General features: G+C 41.5%; 1 protein-coding gene across 2 annotated transcripts in view; it reads left to right on the forward strand.

Annotated features, from left to right (window-relative positions):
* MEP1B (meprin A subunit beta) overlaps positions 1-15,797 on the forward strand; it is a 318,018-nt gene that overhangs the window by 247,221 nt on the left and 55,000 nt on the right. For both annotated transcript variants that reach the window (XM_086965693.1, XM_086965692.1), the window contains one exon: positions 6,596-7,063. In XM_086965693.1, coding sequence (XP_086821819.1) covers positions 6,596-7,063 — 468 coding nt within the window. The remainder of the gene's footprint in view (positions 1-6,595; positions 7,064-15,797) is intronic.

A 15,797-nucleotide genomic window follows, 5' to 3' on the forward strand; every position in this document is an offset into this window, starting at 1 on the left:
ATTCTAAATAAATACCAATAAATAATTTTACATATTTAATTAATTATAATGTAATTACTTCCCACCCAATTCCCCTATAAACCCACAACCCGCTACAGAAAGTAAATGAGTAAAATTTACATAATTACCAATTAATCAATTAATTAAAATTAATTACCAATTAAAATTTTATTAATTAACACATATAAACTAATTAACAATTAATTAAAATTTACTATCAATAAATCAATTTACATATTTAATTAATTATAATTAAATTACTTTCCACCCTATTCCCCTATAAACCCACAACCCGCCACAGAATTAAATTACGCAATAATTATAAAAACAAAATTCATTAATTAAAATTAAATATAACATAAATACACACTTTTCACACAAATTATAACATAAAAATACACTATAAAAAATTAGATATTATTAAAAATCGATATTTTTAACTATCTATATTATATACTTCGATATTTTAACTTTCTATATTTTTAACAGTCGATATTACATCACTTACCTTAAAAACAATATTTTGGTTATCTATATTCTGTCCTGTCGATATTTTGTCCAGTCTATATTTAAAACTCGATATTATGACCAATCGATATTTTGGAGTCGATATTATGTCTGTGCACCATACCGTCCATCTTTGACCAACTTGATATTGATCTAGAATCTCTAAATACTAAGGGGAATGGAGATACAATCTTTGTGTGGGGGGGGATTTTAATATCAAACTGTGTGAAATGTAATCGAGCAAGACCTGTGGTTTTACTTCACCGACAAACAATGATGTTACCCACTTTTCACACTCAGAATATGGTGAAAAACTGAATGAGCTTATCTTCAAATACAAACTGGGTTTCAGCACTAGTTACTGATTTTAAAATCCATGATTTAGCAATGAGTGACCATTTCCCCTGGAGCCTAATGCTGAACTCCGACTTCGTAAAAGAACAAGGGGTCCGTCATAACATTATGTCTGTAGAGAACACCAATTATAGCAAATCGTGGTCTATGGTCGAACCAAATGGTGTCCTACAGCATCTAATTCACCAACAAAGAAGGGCCTTTGACATTTGTTTGGATGATTCGGCAGGAGCCTGTGTAATCATGGAGTCATTCGACCGAATCACCATGGCAATTACAGTGGGACTAACTTCCAATCAGAAGAGAAGTAAAGTAAATAGGAAGCTCTGGTTTGATCATGTATGCACAGAGGCACATAAAAACCTAAAAATAAAGCCTTATAGTGTTCTCCTAGGAATCATTTGGATGTCCAGCACAGGAGATGGCTGTACAGGGTTGCAATATAAAAATTGCAAAAGAAGTCTGAAAGTGGAGGCATGGGTGGGAAAAATTGTACGATGCCAGCTGTAACAATGATACTACCGCATTCTGGCGTGTGGTTAACTCACCCTTTTTTAGTGAGGATAATAAGCCTAAATTAGAGGTTGCAGTGAATGAAGAGGTCTGGGTTTCTCGGTTTTCAAAGCTATATGCTGATTCTACCAAGTGTGGTGGTAATAACCCTATAATAGCTCAGTCAATGGACACTGCATTTTCCACTATTGCATATGACTGGTCTGACCTCAATTGTATCCTGGAAAAGGTCACTCTAGCCATAAGCTCGAGCAAGTAAGGCAAAGCACAGGAACCTGATGGGGTTCTGATCGACCTGTTCAAGGCTAATGTGGAGCTTGGGGGCCCCCTCTTGACCCTTGTCTTTAGATCATACTAGAGTGTAGGGTTCCTTTTCTCATGGTCTGAGTACCATATTGTACCAATATTTTAAAAAAGGTGACCACAACTGCCCTGCACATTACAGACCCATCTCCCTGCTAGATTCTCTACATAAGGTTGTGGGTCGTATTTTCCTAACCAGATTGCAAAGCTGGGCGGATTGCAACAACATTATTTCGGATTTACAGGAAGGACTAGAGACCTTGGATCAATTTGAATTTGTTTTTGGGCAAGTATGCTCTCATCAAAAGAGGTAATATGTTTTTGTTTTTTGTCGATCTGTCGACTGCTTTAGATTGTGTAATTCATGATAAGCTTTGGTCCGTTATGACCTCAATGCGTATTGACCTAACCATTGTCAACTTCTTAAGATATTTATACTCAACTATCTGTGCTAAGGTTTGCTTTGGTATAACGGGTGAATGTACACGTTCTTTTAGTTTTGAAAAAGGGGTTCTCCAAGGGTGTGTGCTCGTCCCTTTTTTATTCAATTTGTACATTCATAATTGAGGTAATGCTCTTGCCAATACATACTTGAACCTGCCACAAATCAAGCAACACCCAATACCCGTTCTGCTTTATGTGGACGATGCAGTACTCATGGCATGTACTTCATTGGTTCTGCAGCATCTCCTTGATAGTTTTGTGCACTTTATGGAGAACCTGGGGTTGTGGATTGATATAAGTAAAACTTTTGTTATGAAAGTAGGCCAAAGTTCTATTAAGATGTGTAATATTTTTATAGGGAAAGATATCATTCCACTAACTCCCACCTTTTCATATCTGGATATTTTATTTGACTCCGAGGGGAGTTAGAAAAGCACCATCAATTCAAGAAGGCTGCAATTTATTAGATCTGTTGCTGCCCTTTGTAACTTTGCAAGGAAACTGGGCTGTAAACAGCCAAAAGAAATGTTAACGATCTACAATGCAAAATGTAGAACCATTGCTATGTACGGCTCTGAGCTGTAAGGATATGTGAATGTAAAACCACCACAGGTGGTAGAAAACGCCTTCTTCAAAATTCTTTTGGCGCTCCCTTCTAGTTGTTCAAATTTTGTGTGCCACTCTGAACTGGGTGCTACCTATTTAACAGATCCGATAAAGATCCTGACAGTCCTTCTTTGGCACAAGATCTGGACTTCAGATCACATGGAATTTAACCGTGCACTAGTAAAGGACTGTTGCGGCTGAGTCTGCACTAAAGGTTCCATGGCTAAAGTTTATTAAAAACTTCTTGTCAAATATGAGGCATCCGGAATATTAAGATCAACCGGAAACTCTGAATAGCATTTTGTGGAAAGCACTTAAAACAGAGTGTCTAAATCTCTTGGAGGAACTGAGATTATCAGTGGAATTAGCCAAGCCAACTGTTCAACACAATCAAATGGTCTTGACTACATTCTCTATGCAACCATATATTTTTAATGTCTTTAACACACAACATAGATTTCTTTTAATACGTTTTAGATCAGATATATTTCACTGTTTGATGTCTTTTCCAAGTGTCACAAATTGGTCAAGTGAATTAATACATTGTCCCTGTGATAATGTATCTAAGCAATCAATGTTTCACATCTTGTTTTTTTGTAAATTTTTATAGGAGATCTTTTATTGTACCACTAATGAAATCTTTAAATTTTAAACAATGTAGGCCGACGTTTTTACATTTGCAATTACTCCCTAAATTGTTTACATGCGTGGTACTAGTACGATGTCTCAGGGCTGCATTAACTAGAAAAGAATCTTTACCTGCTGCATGCTAAATTGTGTCTGCTTATTTACATTCGTGTAACTGGATTTTATATTATACTGTTTTTATATGTATGCTTTTATGATACAATTTGTGAATTGAATAAAGATTAATTGATTGATTAATACATTGGTGCAGGTTAAAAGGTCGGTAACAGTTGCACCGTCAGGCCAGACATAAGAATCCATCTAGGTTAATGACTGCCCTCCTACCATCTGCTGTACTGCCAGAGAAAGACGAACAACATACATTATCTAGTTATCTAAGACACTGTTACAGCGGTACAACGCATGTGTGTACACCTGAAAATTCAAGCTCAGTTAGCTGAATAATTAAACAAAATGATTACAGCTGGTGGACGGAAAGCACTTTTTTTGTGTGGAAGCACACAGCTTATGCCCAATCAAAACATGTTCTCCTGTCTCCCAAAATGTGAGCAGAGCCAAAACCCCTCTCTAGTGATACATAACTGTCTGGCAACAGCTGCACTGTTAAGCCAGACCATAAAAATGTGCTTTGAATAGACAGGGCAGAAACTAAAAAGTTACGAAGATCTCATAAGCTCAACCTTCTAGACGAGTGTGCTCTACCTCACGTTCAACAGATTTTTCAGGCTCAGACAGGTAAGCTGTCTCACACAGATTTTAAAGATTCAAGCATTAGATGGCAATTATGCAAATTATGCATAGTGTTAGTGAGGTTATAAACCACATTCAATTCATTTAGAATGATGGTAGGAGTTTCACTAGCACCTGAATAGGCTGTGTCTCCTTTGCACAATGCTGTCCCCACCACCTCTGGTCATGCTGGACCAAGGGGGGCAGAACCGGTTTGGACTAAGCTCAGAGCCTTTGAAGCAAAGAGAACTATAAGAAAAGGGGGTATAAGTATTGGACCTAAAACCCCAGGACTTTAAATTACTTCTGGAAACAAGAGGACCCTGCCAAGATGAAGAGCTGAAGAGCTGGGTAAGGTGTGCTACCTTTTCTGTGTGAGTAGTGGGATGGCCTGCAGTTGCTGTTTCTATCTGTCGCAGAGGAAAAGGACTGATTCTTTTAGCCCTGCTGTGAAGAATCTTAAAGGGCTTGTGTGTGCTTGCCTCCTGTGTTTTGGAAGACTCAGGGACATCAAAGTCTTCCTGGTGCTGCACTTCGTGGAAACTTTTGGGTGCTTTACTTATGTAAAGTTTGTGGGTGCTTCACCTGTTGGGAAATTTCTTTATTGAAAACTAAACTTCCTGGTGCTTTATTATCTGAAAACATCTGTGTGCTCACTCGCCAAAATACAGAATCCTGTGTGACCAAAAGTGCTGGGCTGGCCTTTCCGGCCCCTGTGTGTGGAGCCTGCAGCACTACCAACCTGTGACGTGTGATGAGGCCTGAGGCAGGGAAGCATCGCTGATCAACAGCCCGGCCGCTCATCATTAGAGCCAAGTGTGAAGGAGACCCCAGTTTTGCTAGGTAACCGACACAGCAGCTTGGAATCCCCGGCAACACCACTGAAAGCCGCAGAGGTCTCGCTGCACCAGGCGCACCAGACAGATGTGCCTCTGGCACCCCCAGCGAAGGAGCGGGGCCTCCTGAGGTTGTGCTTGGTCTAGCGCACCCCGAGAGGGAGCTGCATGAATCCCTCTGCCCTTGTGAATACCCCTGGGGGAGTTTGGTCTTTGAGTTGTCACAACCTCCGAGCACAAAGGGACCTCATCGGAGATCCATCTTGACCTGTTCCACCTTCCACAGCCACCCTCACCGCGGGACACAGTCAGGTGGCCCTATAGCCCGAGCGCAGGAGCACTGTGCTCAGGGTGAGTTTCGAGTGCAGGGGCATATGCCCATGGCACTCCTGGGATTTGCCTCAAACGTGCTGTGTTACTTGTTGACTGGGGGAACCGTTGCTCTATTCCCACCTGAAAGATCTGAGTAACAAGTGTTATTTCTAGCTTTCTAAGATCTGTGTATTGTGTGTAGGATAATAGTTCTATGACCAATACAAGGATATTTACAGTATCATGCTAACTGTATGCTCATGACAATTGCCTAGTTGGAAAACTGATTGTGGTTTATGTGATGATGGTATAATGTATTGAGATGTAATGCAAGTGATATTTTCATATAACTGATGTGGAATCCCTTTTGTGGTGTGTGGTGTGTCACTATCAAATGCTATACACATTGCCTCTGTGATAAGCCAGACTGCTCTCCAAGCTACCAAAGGGGTGAGCAGGGGCTATCTTGGGTGTTTAACTCCCTTACCCTGAATGGAGTGATGGGTTTTGCCTGCCTTAGGTGCATACCCTAGCCAACCAGAAACCCCATTTCTTACAGTTTCTTTACTGATCTAACTCATATCAGTTAATGAAAAGAAAAAAACTTCCACATAATTTTGTAGGAGCGCACCTGAGGGGATATTATATAGATCCTTCTTTTTGTTTATGCTTTAGCCTTGCTGCACAACATTGGGTATGCTGTATAGCATCTCTGGACACCATTGGCAAAGTGAGTAGCACCCTGAAGCACAAACTATTGGTGCTGTCATTGCTTTATTTTTGTTTTTATAGAACTCTCTATATTGAAAACTAGTGCTGCAAATACCCTGTGATTGCTTCTTGTTTCTAGCCCAGCATAGAGAGATTCTTAGGTTGGGCCACTTCAGTCTTGTAACAACAAATGGTGAACATTTTGGTACATCAAGCCTCTATCTAGAGACATCATAATGTCTTTTTCAACAAACTATAAAGTATTTTCTCCACAAAATCAAGGAGTACATTAACATAACAAAATGCTGTAGATATTATACAAAGTACAATCTTGCTGTGCCTGACATGTTAGTTCATCAGAAATATATAGATTAGATACATTTAAAGGACAATATCTCCCCTATATAATCTCCCTTCTATGAGTATACCAGTGCAGCTATGAGGGCACATACACTCACAAAAAGAATGCCTTTTGAGTACTGTTGCCACCAAACCACCATTAATGGAACCCAGTCAACGTATGCAGTATCCATTCTTATGATGTGTACATATGACATTATTGTAATTGTCAATCAACTCTGTTATATAACATCCAATGTGCCAAGTAAATAACTCAAAGCTTTATTTTCTAGGTGATATTGTGGGATCCTGGCAACTTTTTCACATCTCACTAAAAGTTTCCAACAAATTCAGAGTTGTTTTTGAAGGCGTAAAAGGAAGTGGCAGTTCAAGTGGCGGCTTCTCCATTGATGACATCAATCTGTCAGAGACAGTATGCCCTCACCACATCTGGAACATCAAAAACTTCACCCACGAGCTCAATACAAGACCTGCTGGACTGAACGGGCGCATCTACAGCCCACGGTTCTACTCCAAATATGGCTACGCCTTCCAGATTGGTTTATACTTCAATGGGACGGAGAGCAGCCCATTCAACTTGGGCATATATTTTCACTTGATCTCGGGTGCTAATGATAGCAACTTGCTGTGGCCCTGCGCATGGAAGCAGGTCACCATGACGCTCCTGGACCAAAACCCAGATATTCGCAGCCGTATGTCGAACCTGAGAGGTGTTACAACAGACCCTACTGAAAAGCATGGTTTGTAGAGACAAGTCTTTTTCTTCTTGTGTATATGCTGTTGTACCAATAATCACAACACCATGGGTTGGTGAACATTTGGCGGTCATGGGTGTTTGAAAACAGATACACTGCCCTTTGTCTATGCCAAATGGTTACTGCGTTTGATATGTAGCTATGATATATATGTTGATCTCTTTCTCACAACTGCTTTATACAACCTGTAGAGGAGTTTAGAAGATAGTCTCATACACACAAGACCCAAAAAAGCAAAGGAAAACAGTATAGAAAGACAACTATGTAACCACCCCTGATTCAGTGCCAGTTCTCTAGAGGGAAATGCAATATCTCCTCACCAAAAAAGCTGTGTAACTTGACCAGGGAAAACAACCCGTGGATTCTAAAACAAATGGCAATTTCAATTTAGCCAACATCTTATGTGTAATTCAATGCATGTGCAAGCTAAGGTATGTTGGTGTGACATCACAGAAGGGCAAATAACTGTAGAAGAGCATGTACACATTTCAAAGTCATGAGCTACACTGAGAGTCAGCTTGAGTTACCCACGCATAGGAGTACCATTAATTCAAGATTGCTCAGTTGCAAACAATGCTGGATATATTGCCTGGGGACATACTACTGGGGTCTCAAAGACGACACTCCCTCGTCTCAACGTGCATCCTGTTAAGTCTATAGGACAGTTGATTTTGACAACAGGTCACTATAATTATTGAATTCATAACCTCCACATCAAAAAGTTAATGTGCCTCATTTTATGCCCTCCATCTGTGACAACATTAAAACTTTCCAATTAAAAACAAACAATTGATAGTATAAGTGCGGCACTTTTAATTTAAACTATCAATGTTGCATTGTTTATTTCTACTTTCAAATGGTAGACATGTGAGAGTGTTCCCCGACATGAACACAAATGCTGACGAAGTAGGGATCTAATACAGGTCTCATTAAGGCCTTTGACCCATACAGGCATTCAGTATGGCAGAAACATGTTGGCACTAGATATTGGATGTTTGAGCCTTTGAGCTCAAGGGCATCCATCCCTTCTTTTTTCTCATAAAGGCCTTTGACCCTTTCAGCTATTCAGTATGGCCAAAACATAATGGGACTAGATACGGATTTATGAGCCATTGAACTCAAGGATATCCCTCCCTTCATTTTTTTATTTTACCCGGCGTACTCATCTAATAATAAAATATCTTTTGGTTTACCCCAAAGGTAACTTTATCATTCTGGATCCCTAGAATTTTCCAGTAAATATTTATTAAGAAAACTCTCAAAATCAAGGTTGAGTCCATGGCGGTAGTATTTACTTACCAGGATGGGATAAGGTCACGAATAATGAAGCATGCCACAAAATTGTGGATGAGGTTTTCTTATATAGGCTCCCTGGAACCTATACGCTTTCAATTGCTTAACACAATCGTTGAGGGTGTCACATTTTGAGTGATATGGAGATCTCAATAAGGTCTGGGATGCAGAGAAGGAAAGATCCATCTATTACTCCCCCAGTGAAAAGGCAACGCCCAAACAACCACACCCCAGATTCGCTGACCTAACGTTGTCAGACATATAGAAAATCTTTACTACCACGTGCACAGGTCATACAAAAGATTTAACAAACAACTTATGTCCAAATTCCAGATGGAAAACTGGAATTAGATGATACCATCAAGAGAGCTCAATTCCAATCCTTATATCAGCACATCTGTACTGGTAAAACTGGAGAGAAGAAGGCAGTCTGGCATTTTCTCAATGATGTCTCTGCATCCCTCAGAATGAAAAACAAAATTAGACAAATCCATTGGACCACAAGAAATGTTAGCTTCCTTATGGGCAATACAACCCTATAAGACACCTTCCCCTTGATTATTTACAGCCAAGTTTAATGAGACATTGCTGGAGACCTCACTGTGGCACTAGCCAATCTGTTTTAGACCTTTGCACGTGTAGGGCCTGAGACCCAATCAATTAGATTATTCTAATCCTTATCCACATGGCTGCTAGGCGTTTTCCCGTCCTGCGCTGAAGAACCAAAATGACCATTATTCATGACGAGCTGGCCTTGTCATCCGCGCACGGCAGGTAAGCGCCATGACGAGCCCAGCTCGTCATTAGCTTGGAAGGGGTTAAGGAAGGCAAAGATGGGAAGACTTTAATTACACAGGCCATTGCTCTTTAAAATCTGATGGTGAAGTTTTATTTTTCCAAAGTACCTGCTAATTCTTTAGATGAGGTACTCCCCAGTCTAAGCCAGATGAGTTGGGATTCGTGAGAGGCCATTTTAGGAAAATAGCTCATCTAAGGTGAAAGAACAGACAAAGACACTCACAGCTCTCCTAACAGCTTTAGTCACTGGGAAAATGTGTGTAAGGGAAGATGGGAAGTCATCCTTAGCTAATTACTAGATATGCAAGTATTTGCAGATTTTTAAGGAATATAGGGAGTCAAAGATTTTACTAAGGAAGCAGGTTCAAATATTTTTTTACATTGGCAAAAGAGACATGATGCAGGCATGTCATGGCGCTATCTCGTAGATAATCTACATGATAGTCACTGCACCGATGTAGGATCAGAGAAAGTCTTGTCCTCAAGAATAGATGAGGAAATGTGTCCATGAAGATAATATTCAACATTTTATTTCAATAACAGTCCAAAAATACGGACTGACTTTAAAAGAGCTCAAGATCAGTAAATTAGAAAACACAAAAGTTTATGAAAAATATTAAGTGCAATACAGAAGACAAAAGTACAGTTAGTTTCAATAATTCAGTCATAGTGCTCATAAATCAATTGCCGTTAGGGCTCTTAGCATTTAAGATAGATGCAGCAATAATCAAAGACTGGAAATAGACCAATGGCCTGAATACCAGTGAAACCGTGGTGGCGCTTGGGGACCGCCGCACCAGTGGTCCGACCGCCGTATAACAAGTGCAGCAGTCAGACCATTTTGGGACCAGCACAACCACCAGGGAACCATGTTCCCTGGTGGTGTGATGGCGGTCTGGGGAAGCAATATGTTTGGGGTGCCGCTGCGGCACCGTCAAGCATATTCTGAGTACCCTCACCATCCGCCTTTTCCTGGTAGTAAGCGCGCCCTGAAAAGGCTGGCAGTGAGGAAACAAAGATGGCCCTGCAGAGCCCCCTGTAGCCCTTGTAGACTGGGATGCATGCAGGGGGGAACATGGTGTGCCCCCCTGAGTGCATGAATGCCCAGTTCCTAACAGCATGAATTAAACAGTCAATGCCATGCAGGAACTTGCTTTGGCAATCCCGTAGCGGTGCCTTTTTTAAAGGCATCGCTATGGGAGCACCAGAGGACCGCCCGCAAGACCAGGAGAAAACTCCTAATCTAGCGGGCGGACGCTGGTCAACTTTGGTGTTGCCGTGTGGTGGCGTGCCACCCCGCTCTCGCACTGCCAAAGGCGTAATCAGCCCGTAAGTCCAAAGTGTGCAGGGAATCAATAGAGAAGCGGGAAGTATCCCTAGTAGAGACCTAAAAGAATCAAGCCCATCCCAAAAATCTAGTGGGCATATTATCAAGGGCCTTATCTCCACTTTTTTTGGCTTTTGGAGATAATGTTTTCGCCCTATTAACAAGGCAGTGCTAGCATGCATTACCACATGTTAGCAGCCTTGTTAACGATGCCACGCTTTGTATCTTTAATGAGATGCAAAGTTGGCGTTACTGGGCAGTACAACCTTGTAAATATCGCTGATATGCACATCGCGATATTTACAAGGCTGGAATTTTGATGGCCCTGGAGAAACACGTTGTTAATAATGCACTACCAGGGCGATAAATTAAAGCGATGGACGGCGATAAATAAAAAAGCGCTAAGCGCGCTTTGCGTTATTTATCGCCGTCCCTAGATAATATCCCCCAAGGTTCTCTCTAATACATTTTACAATGGAAAGCAATCGAAATCACAGTTAGCACGAGTGAGCAAATGCTACAACACATCATCAAGTCACAGTACAGCATTATAAAACATGATATATTGCCACCATCCTAGCACCATCGCCATAAATGAATTATTATATGATCCCCTCTAACCTATTGTCACCAGAGGTATCAGAACAAATCTAGTCGTATAAACAATGACATTATTAAAAAATGTATAGCCCACAGTGAGCAAGCACAAAGAGGCTTGAAAAGTAAGTAAGGTTTCCTCAAGACTTTCTTTGAGTGCAAAATATCAGCACATAACATCAGTGCACATATTGCTGTTTGTGGTGTCAATGAGAAATATAAACACACAATGAATATAACTGATGTTGAGGCCTCGTTTGGCCTATGCCAGGAAAACCTAGGTCTCTACATCACACCTTTATTTTTTCAGTTGCAGAAGATTCATGTTAATAGAAAATATCAGCCTGATTCATCATAGACCCGTTTTGCAAGTCTATAATAAGGAATCGCTATTACAGACTCGCAAAACGGGATTTATGTAGGAATCGCAAAAAGATTTGCGATTCCTACACAATCCTTATTTGCGATTAGCAAATTGCTAATCGCAAATAAGGAATAACTCCCTATTCATTCCTATGGGCCAAAAGGCCCATAGGAATGAATTAGGAGTATTCCTTATTTGCGATTAGCAATTAGCTAATCGCAAATAAGATAGCGATTTAAAGGGTGCCAGGGGTGTCCAAAGGACACCCTGTAGCACCCCTTAAATGCAAATTGAAACAGGTGTTGCGCACACACATGTCCAAAGGACATGTGTGTGTGCAACATGCAACTTAGAAAAATGCTTTTAAAAGCATTTTTCTAAGTTTTCGCTATTTACCACGAGGTTTGACCTCGCGGTAAATAGCGGGCCGAAATTGCGAATTCACAATTTTTTAATGGATGATGAATTGCATTTAAGGAATCTCAAATAGAGATTCCTTAAATGTAATTCCTCGCAAAATTGCGACATCGCTATTACCGATTTTTGCATTTGGGATGATGAATCCCAAATGCAAAAATAGAGCTCGCAAAGGGCCAGAATCTCAGAATCTGGCCCTTTGCGAGCCGATTTCGGCTTGATAAATCAGGCTGTATAATTCTAATCAGAAAATTGCTACAACACGTATTCAGGAGGGGTTAAAGTTTGCCATGTTAGAGTAGAAGATTATTTTGTTGCCACATACTTATCAAATGGTTTTATTATTTTGTTTTTGCGAACATGATATGTGCACCAGGGATTGTTCTAGATATGGAAGTGCTTGGAATTGCCCCCCCGCTGCATGGATATCCACAAACATTTTGCCTCAACCCTCCTGTTTTTGGAACGTTTTTTGTTGACTTTTAAAAATCTGTGCACTTTACCACAGATAATCAATGCTAAAGTGCTTGTGCTCTCTCCTTTAAACATGGTAAAATTGTCTTACACTCAATAGGCACATTTCATTTACTTATAAGACCATAGTCAAGTGGTACTACAGGTACTCAGGCTCTTTAAAATAAATGCTGCCAGTGGACCTGCAGCAGTCAATGTGCCACGCTCGTAAGTAGGATTTCAAACATGTCTCAGACCTGCCAGTGCAGCTTGGTGTGCAGTTTCAAACTGCCATTTCAACCTGTCAAAATAAACCCTTTGCCCAGCCTAAACCTCCCTTTTTAATACATACAAGTAGGGGGAAGCGAAATGTTTCATTCCGCCGGTGTAATTTTGGTGACTTGACGTTACTTTTAAAATGTGAACTTTAGGCAAAATTCTGGCAATTGCCACATGACCGAAGTGTTCCCTCGCGCTGCTCCAGGGCAGTAAGTTGGCAAGTGAGATTTGCCATACTGTAGTGCGATTTCGGTTCGCTAGGAGAACATCCAGTAAGATTTTCCTAATGCAGGCAGTAATGACCATTCGCAGTCAAAAGGCTGTCGCTCAAGTAGAAAATCTAATGGAACGCCAGCAAAATCACCTCTAGTAGATGCACTGATGTTTCAGCATGGAATGCGTTCCTGGCGCTAAATCACAACGCAAGCAACATAATGTGCCTATTTCCACCCATTGGTGAACCTCTGCAAAATGTTGCAGATTTTTTATGCAACTCCGTGGAATTACATGAATTCAAATTCTGAGAGTTCCACCCCCCCTACATACAAATCCCGGCTAGGGCAGGCCCTAAACAGCTATAGAGCAGGGTTCAGAGTATTTAAAAAGTTGGACAAATACTTTTAAGTTATGCATGTCCTGGTAGTGAAAAACACAAATTTGTTGTTGTCACAAAAATAGTCAGGCTTAACTTAAAAACGAGGTGTAAGGTAAGTATGCAGCACTTCAAACAGTAATAAAGTGAAAACACAACACAAGAAAAAATTCACATCAATTTAGAAAAATAGAGGAACATGTAATGAGTAATTGTATATCAAAATGACAAAAATCCAATCAGTAGAACTGGAAATATGTAACTTTAAAGATTTCAGGTAATGTCTAAATTACGGTTATCTGGTTGTGTAAAACAAAACCAGGTGAAAGTTACAAGTTCAGGCCGACTGCCAGTGTCATACAGGTCTACAGGGCAATCACACAGTGCCTGATGGCCTGATCCGAGAGGTCAGTTTGTGGGCTGGTTTTTAATCTGCTTGTGTGCCTGGATATGGTCTTCTGGGACGATTTTTATTGTTGATTTCTCTTGTGTTAAACACACATTGCCTGTAGCAAATTCAAATCCATGCAGTAGTCCATACCTGCCAAAACATATAAAGAGTGTGTCTTTACAAGTTAATGATTTCATCAATTTGCAAGTAAGGGTCATTTTTTAAAACTTTCTAATTCACTGATGGGAGCGTTAATTTTGGTGCCCGGGCCTATTTTCTATCCCAGTCCGACCCCGTCAACTGTGATGAAGTACGGGCTGGATACAGGGATCATGTTAGATCTGCTGTAAAGGTTACCTTCAAAGTCCAGCATGATGAGTTACATTACAGTGAAAGGGATGTGAGGAGCACTGAGAGCATCAAGAATGGTCGTCAATGTAGCACGAAGGTAAGTCCAGGCATTGCGGGCTGTCATTGCTGTCGCGCGAAGATCCTGCTGTGTATTGCAGACAGTCGTGTTGGAGCTTTGCGTTAGTGACCACCCCAAGCTGTCAATGCTGTAATGCAAAGTGCAGATCTCGTGCTTCCGGGCATCATTGACGGTCATTGTGATGTGATGAGTAGGGTTCCCAAGAACTTCGCATTGGCAGGAGTCACAGCGGCAAGATCTTGGCATGAACTGGACCATTCCCATTCACGAAGAGCCCAAAACTTGAAGGCAGCTGAACTGAGGACACACCAAGGGTCCAGGACCTATGGAGCACCATTTGGTGCTCTGGGATTCAATCTAGCAGGGGCCAGAAGGTCCAGAAGCTGGTCCAAGCAACAGGGCAGCTGAGCAGTTGCAGGGAGCACCTGGAGCTTGTTATGTCCCTGTGGCTCACAACAAGTGGACAGCTGGCTGACCTTTAGATTCACTTCAGCCTGGGATGAAGGGTGCAGGTCCCATCTTCCTTCTCATCAAGCAGGGCAGGGGGTAGTAGGGCAGCGGACAGCAAAGTGGCAGTCTTTCTGGCAGCAAAGCACCACAGTAGTCCTTCTTCTGTAGCATCCGCAGGTCCTGTAGTGTACTGAAGGGTAGGGTATTGGGGTCCAATATTTACACTTGGTGCCTACTTGAAATAGGAGTCGATTTTGAAAGTATCCACCCCCTTGACGTCAAGCGTCCCCTGCCCTGGCCCTAGCTTGTCTGGGGAGACAAGAAACTAGTGACAAACATTTTATGACTGTGCTCAGGCAAAGCCTTTGTGATGTGCAAGTATGGTAGGTGACAGTTTGCCCTCTCATCAAGTCAGAGATGGTGCATCCTGGCAATACCTATGGCTCTTGTTCTTTGTGTATGGCTACCAGACAGTGAAACAAACTGCCAGCTACACCTGGTCATGTGTCCCAGTCAACAGGCACCAAATGGTTAAGACAAGAAAATGGCTACTTTCTTAAAGTGGCATTTTCTGAAACCTGACATTAACATTAAAGAGGGTTTTAAATTACCATTCCTCAGTGCTGGACCTGACATCCTTGGTGTGGTTTCCCCCCAACTTTTTGCCTTTCAGCCTTTTTTAAGCAGACTTAGTGCCTGATTTAGATCTTGGCTGATGGGAGACTCAATCACAAATGTGACAGATATCCCGACTGCCATATTACAAGTGCATTACTTTCTAGGGCCCTTGTAATACGGCAGACAGGATATCCATCATGTTTGTGACCGCATATCCCATCTGGCAAGACCCAAATCAGGCCCTTAGTTTTTTCTGGCTTTACAACTATGCAGACTTAACCACTGCTTTCCAGTGCTAAAGTGCTTGGCCTTTCTGTGTAAATGGCCTGGGTGTAAGTACTATGGGCCTCCCTCACTTAAAGATGGGGAGAAGCTGCCTCCTGTCACATTAGCACTTCAAAGACACTGCCTCAACTCACCCACAAAGAACTTCACACTAGCCTATTGTGACTGCTGACACACTGGGACCAGGGCAGAGGGGCAGGACATTGTAAACACATCTCTGGGAGGGCAGGGAGGAACTCCAAAAGCTTTTCCTATTTCAAAGCTAGCAACAGATATAAAGGTAGGACCCTCAGACTCACTCATCAGATCACTTCCAGTCATATAGAAGACTCAGAAGAAGGACTGCTCTGCTGCTGAAAGGACTGTCGTGCTGCAAGATGGACTGCCCTGCTGCCTGAGGAAGGAAGACCTGCTCCTTGAAACAA

Source organism: Lissotriton vulgaris, chromosome 4_1 (assembly GCF_964263255.1).
Source record: "Lissotriton vulgaris chromosome 4_1, aLisVul1.2, whole genome shotgun sequence".
In the NCBI taxonomy this organism is placed as follows: Eukaryota; Metazoa; Chordata; class Amphibia; order Caudata; family Salamandridae; genus Lissotriton; species Lissotriton vulgaris.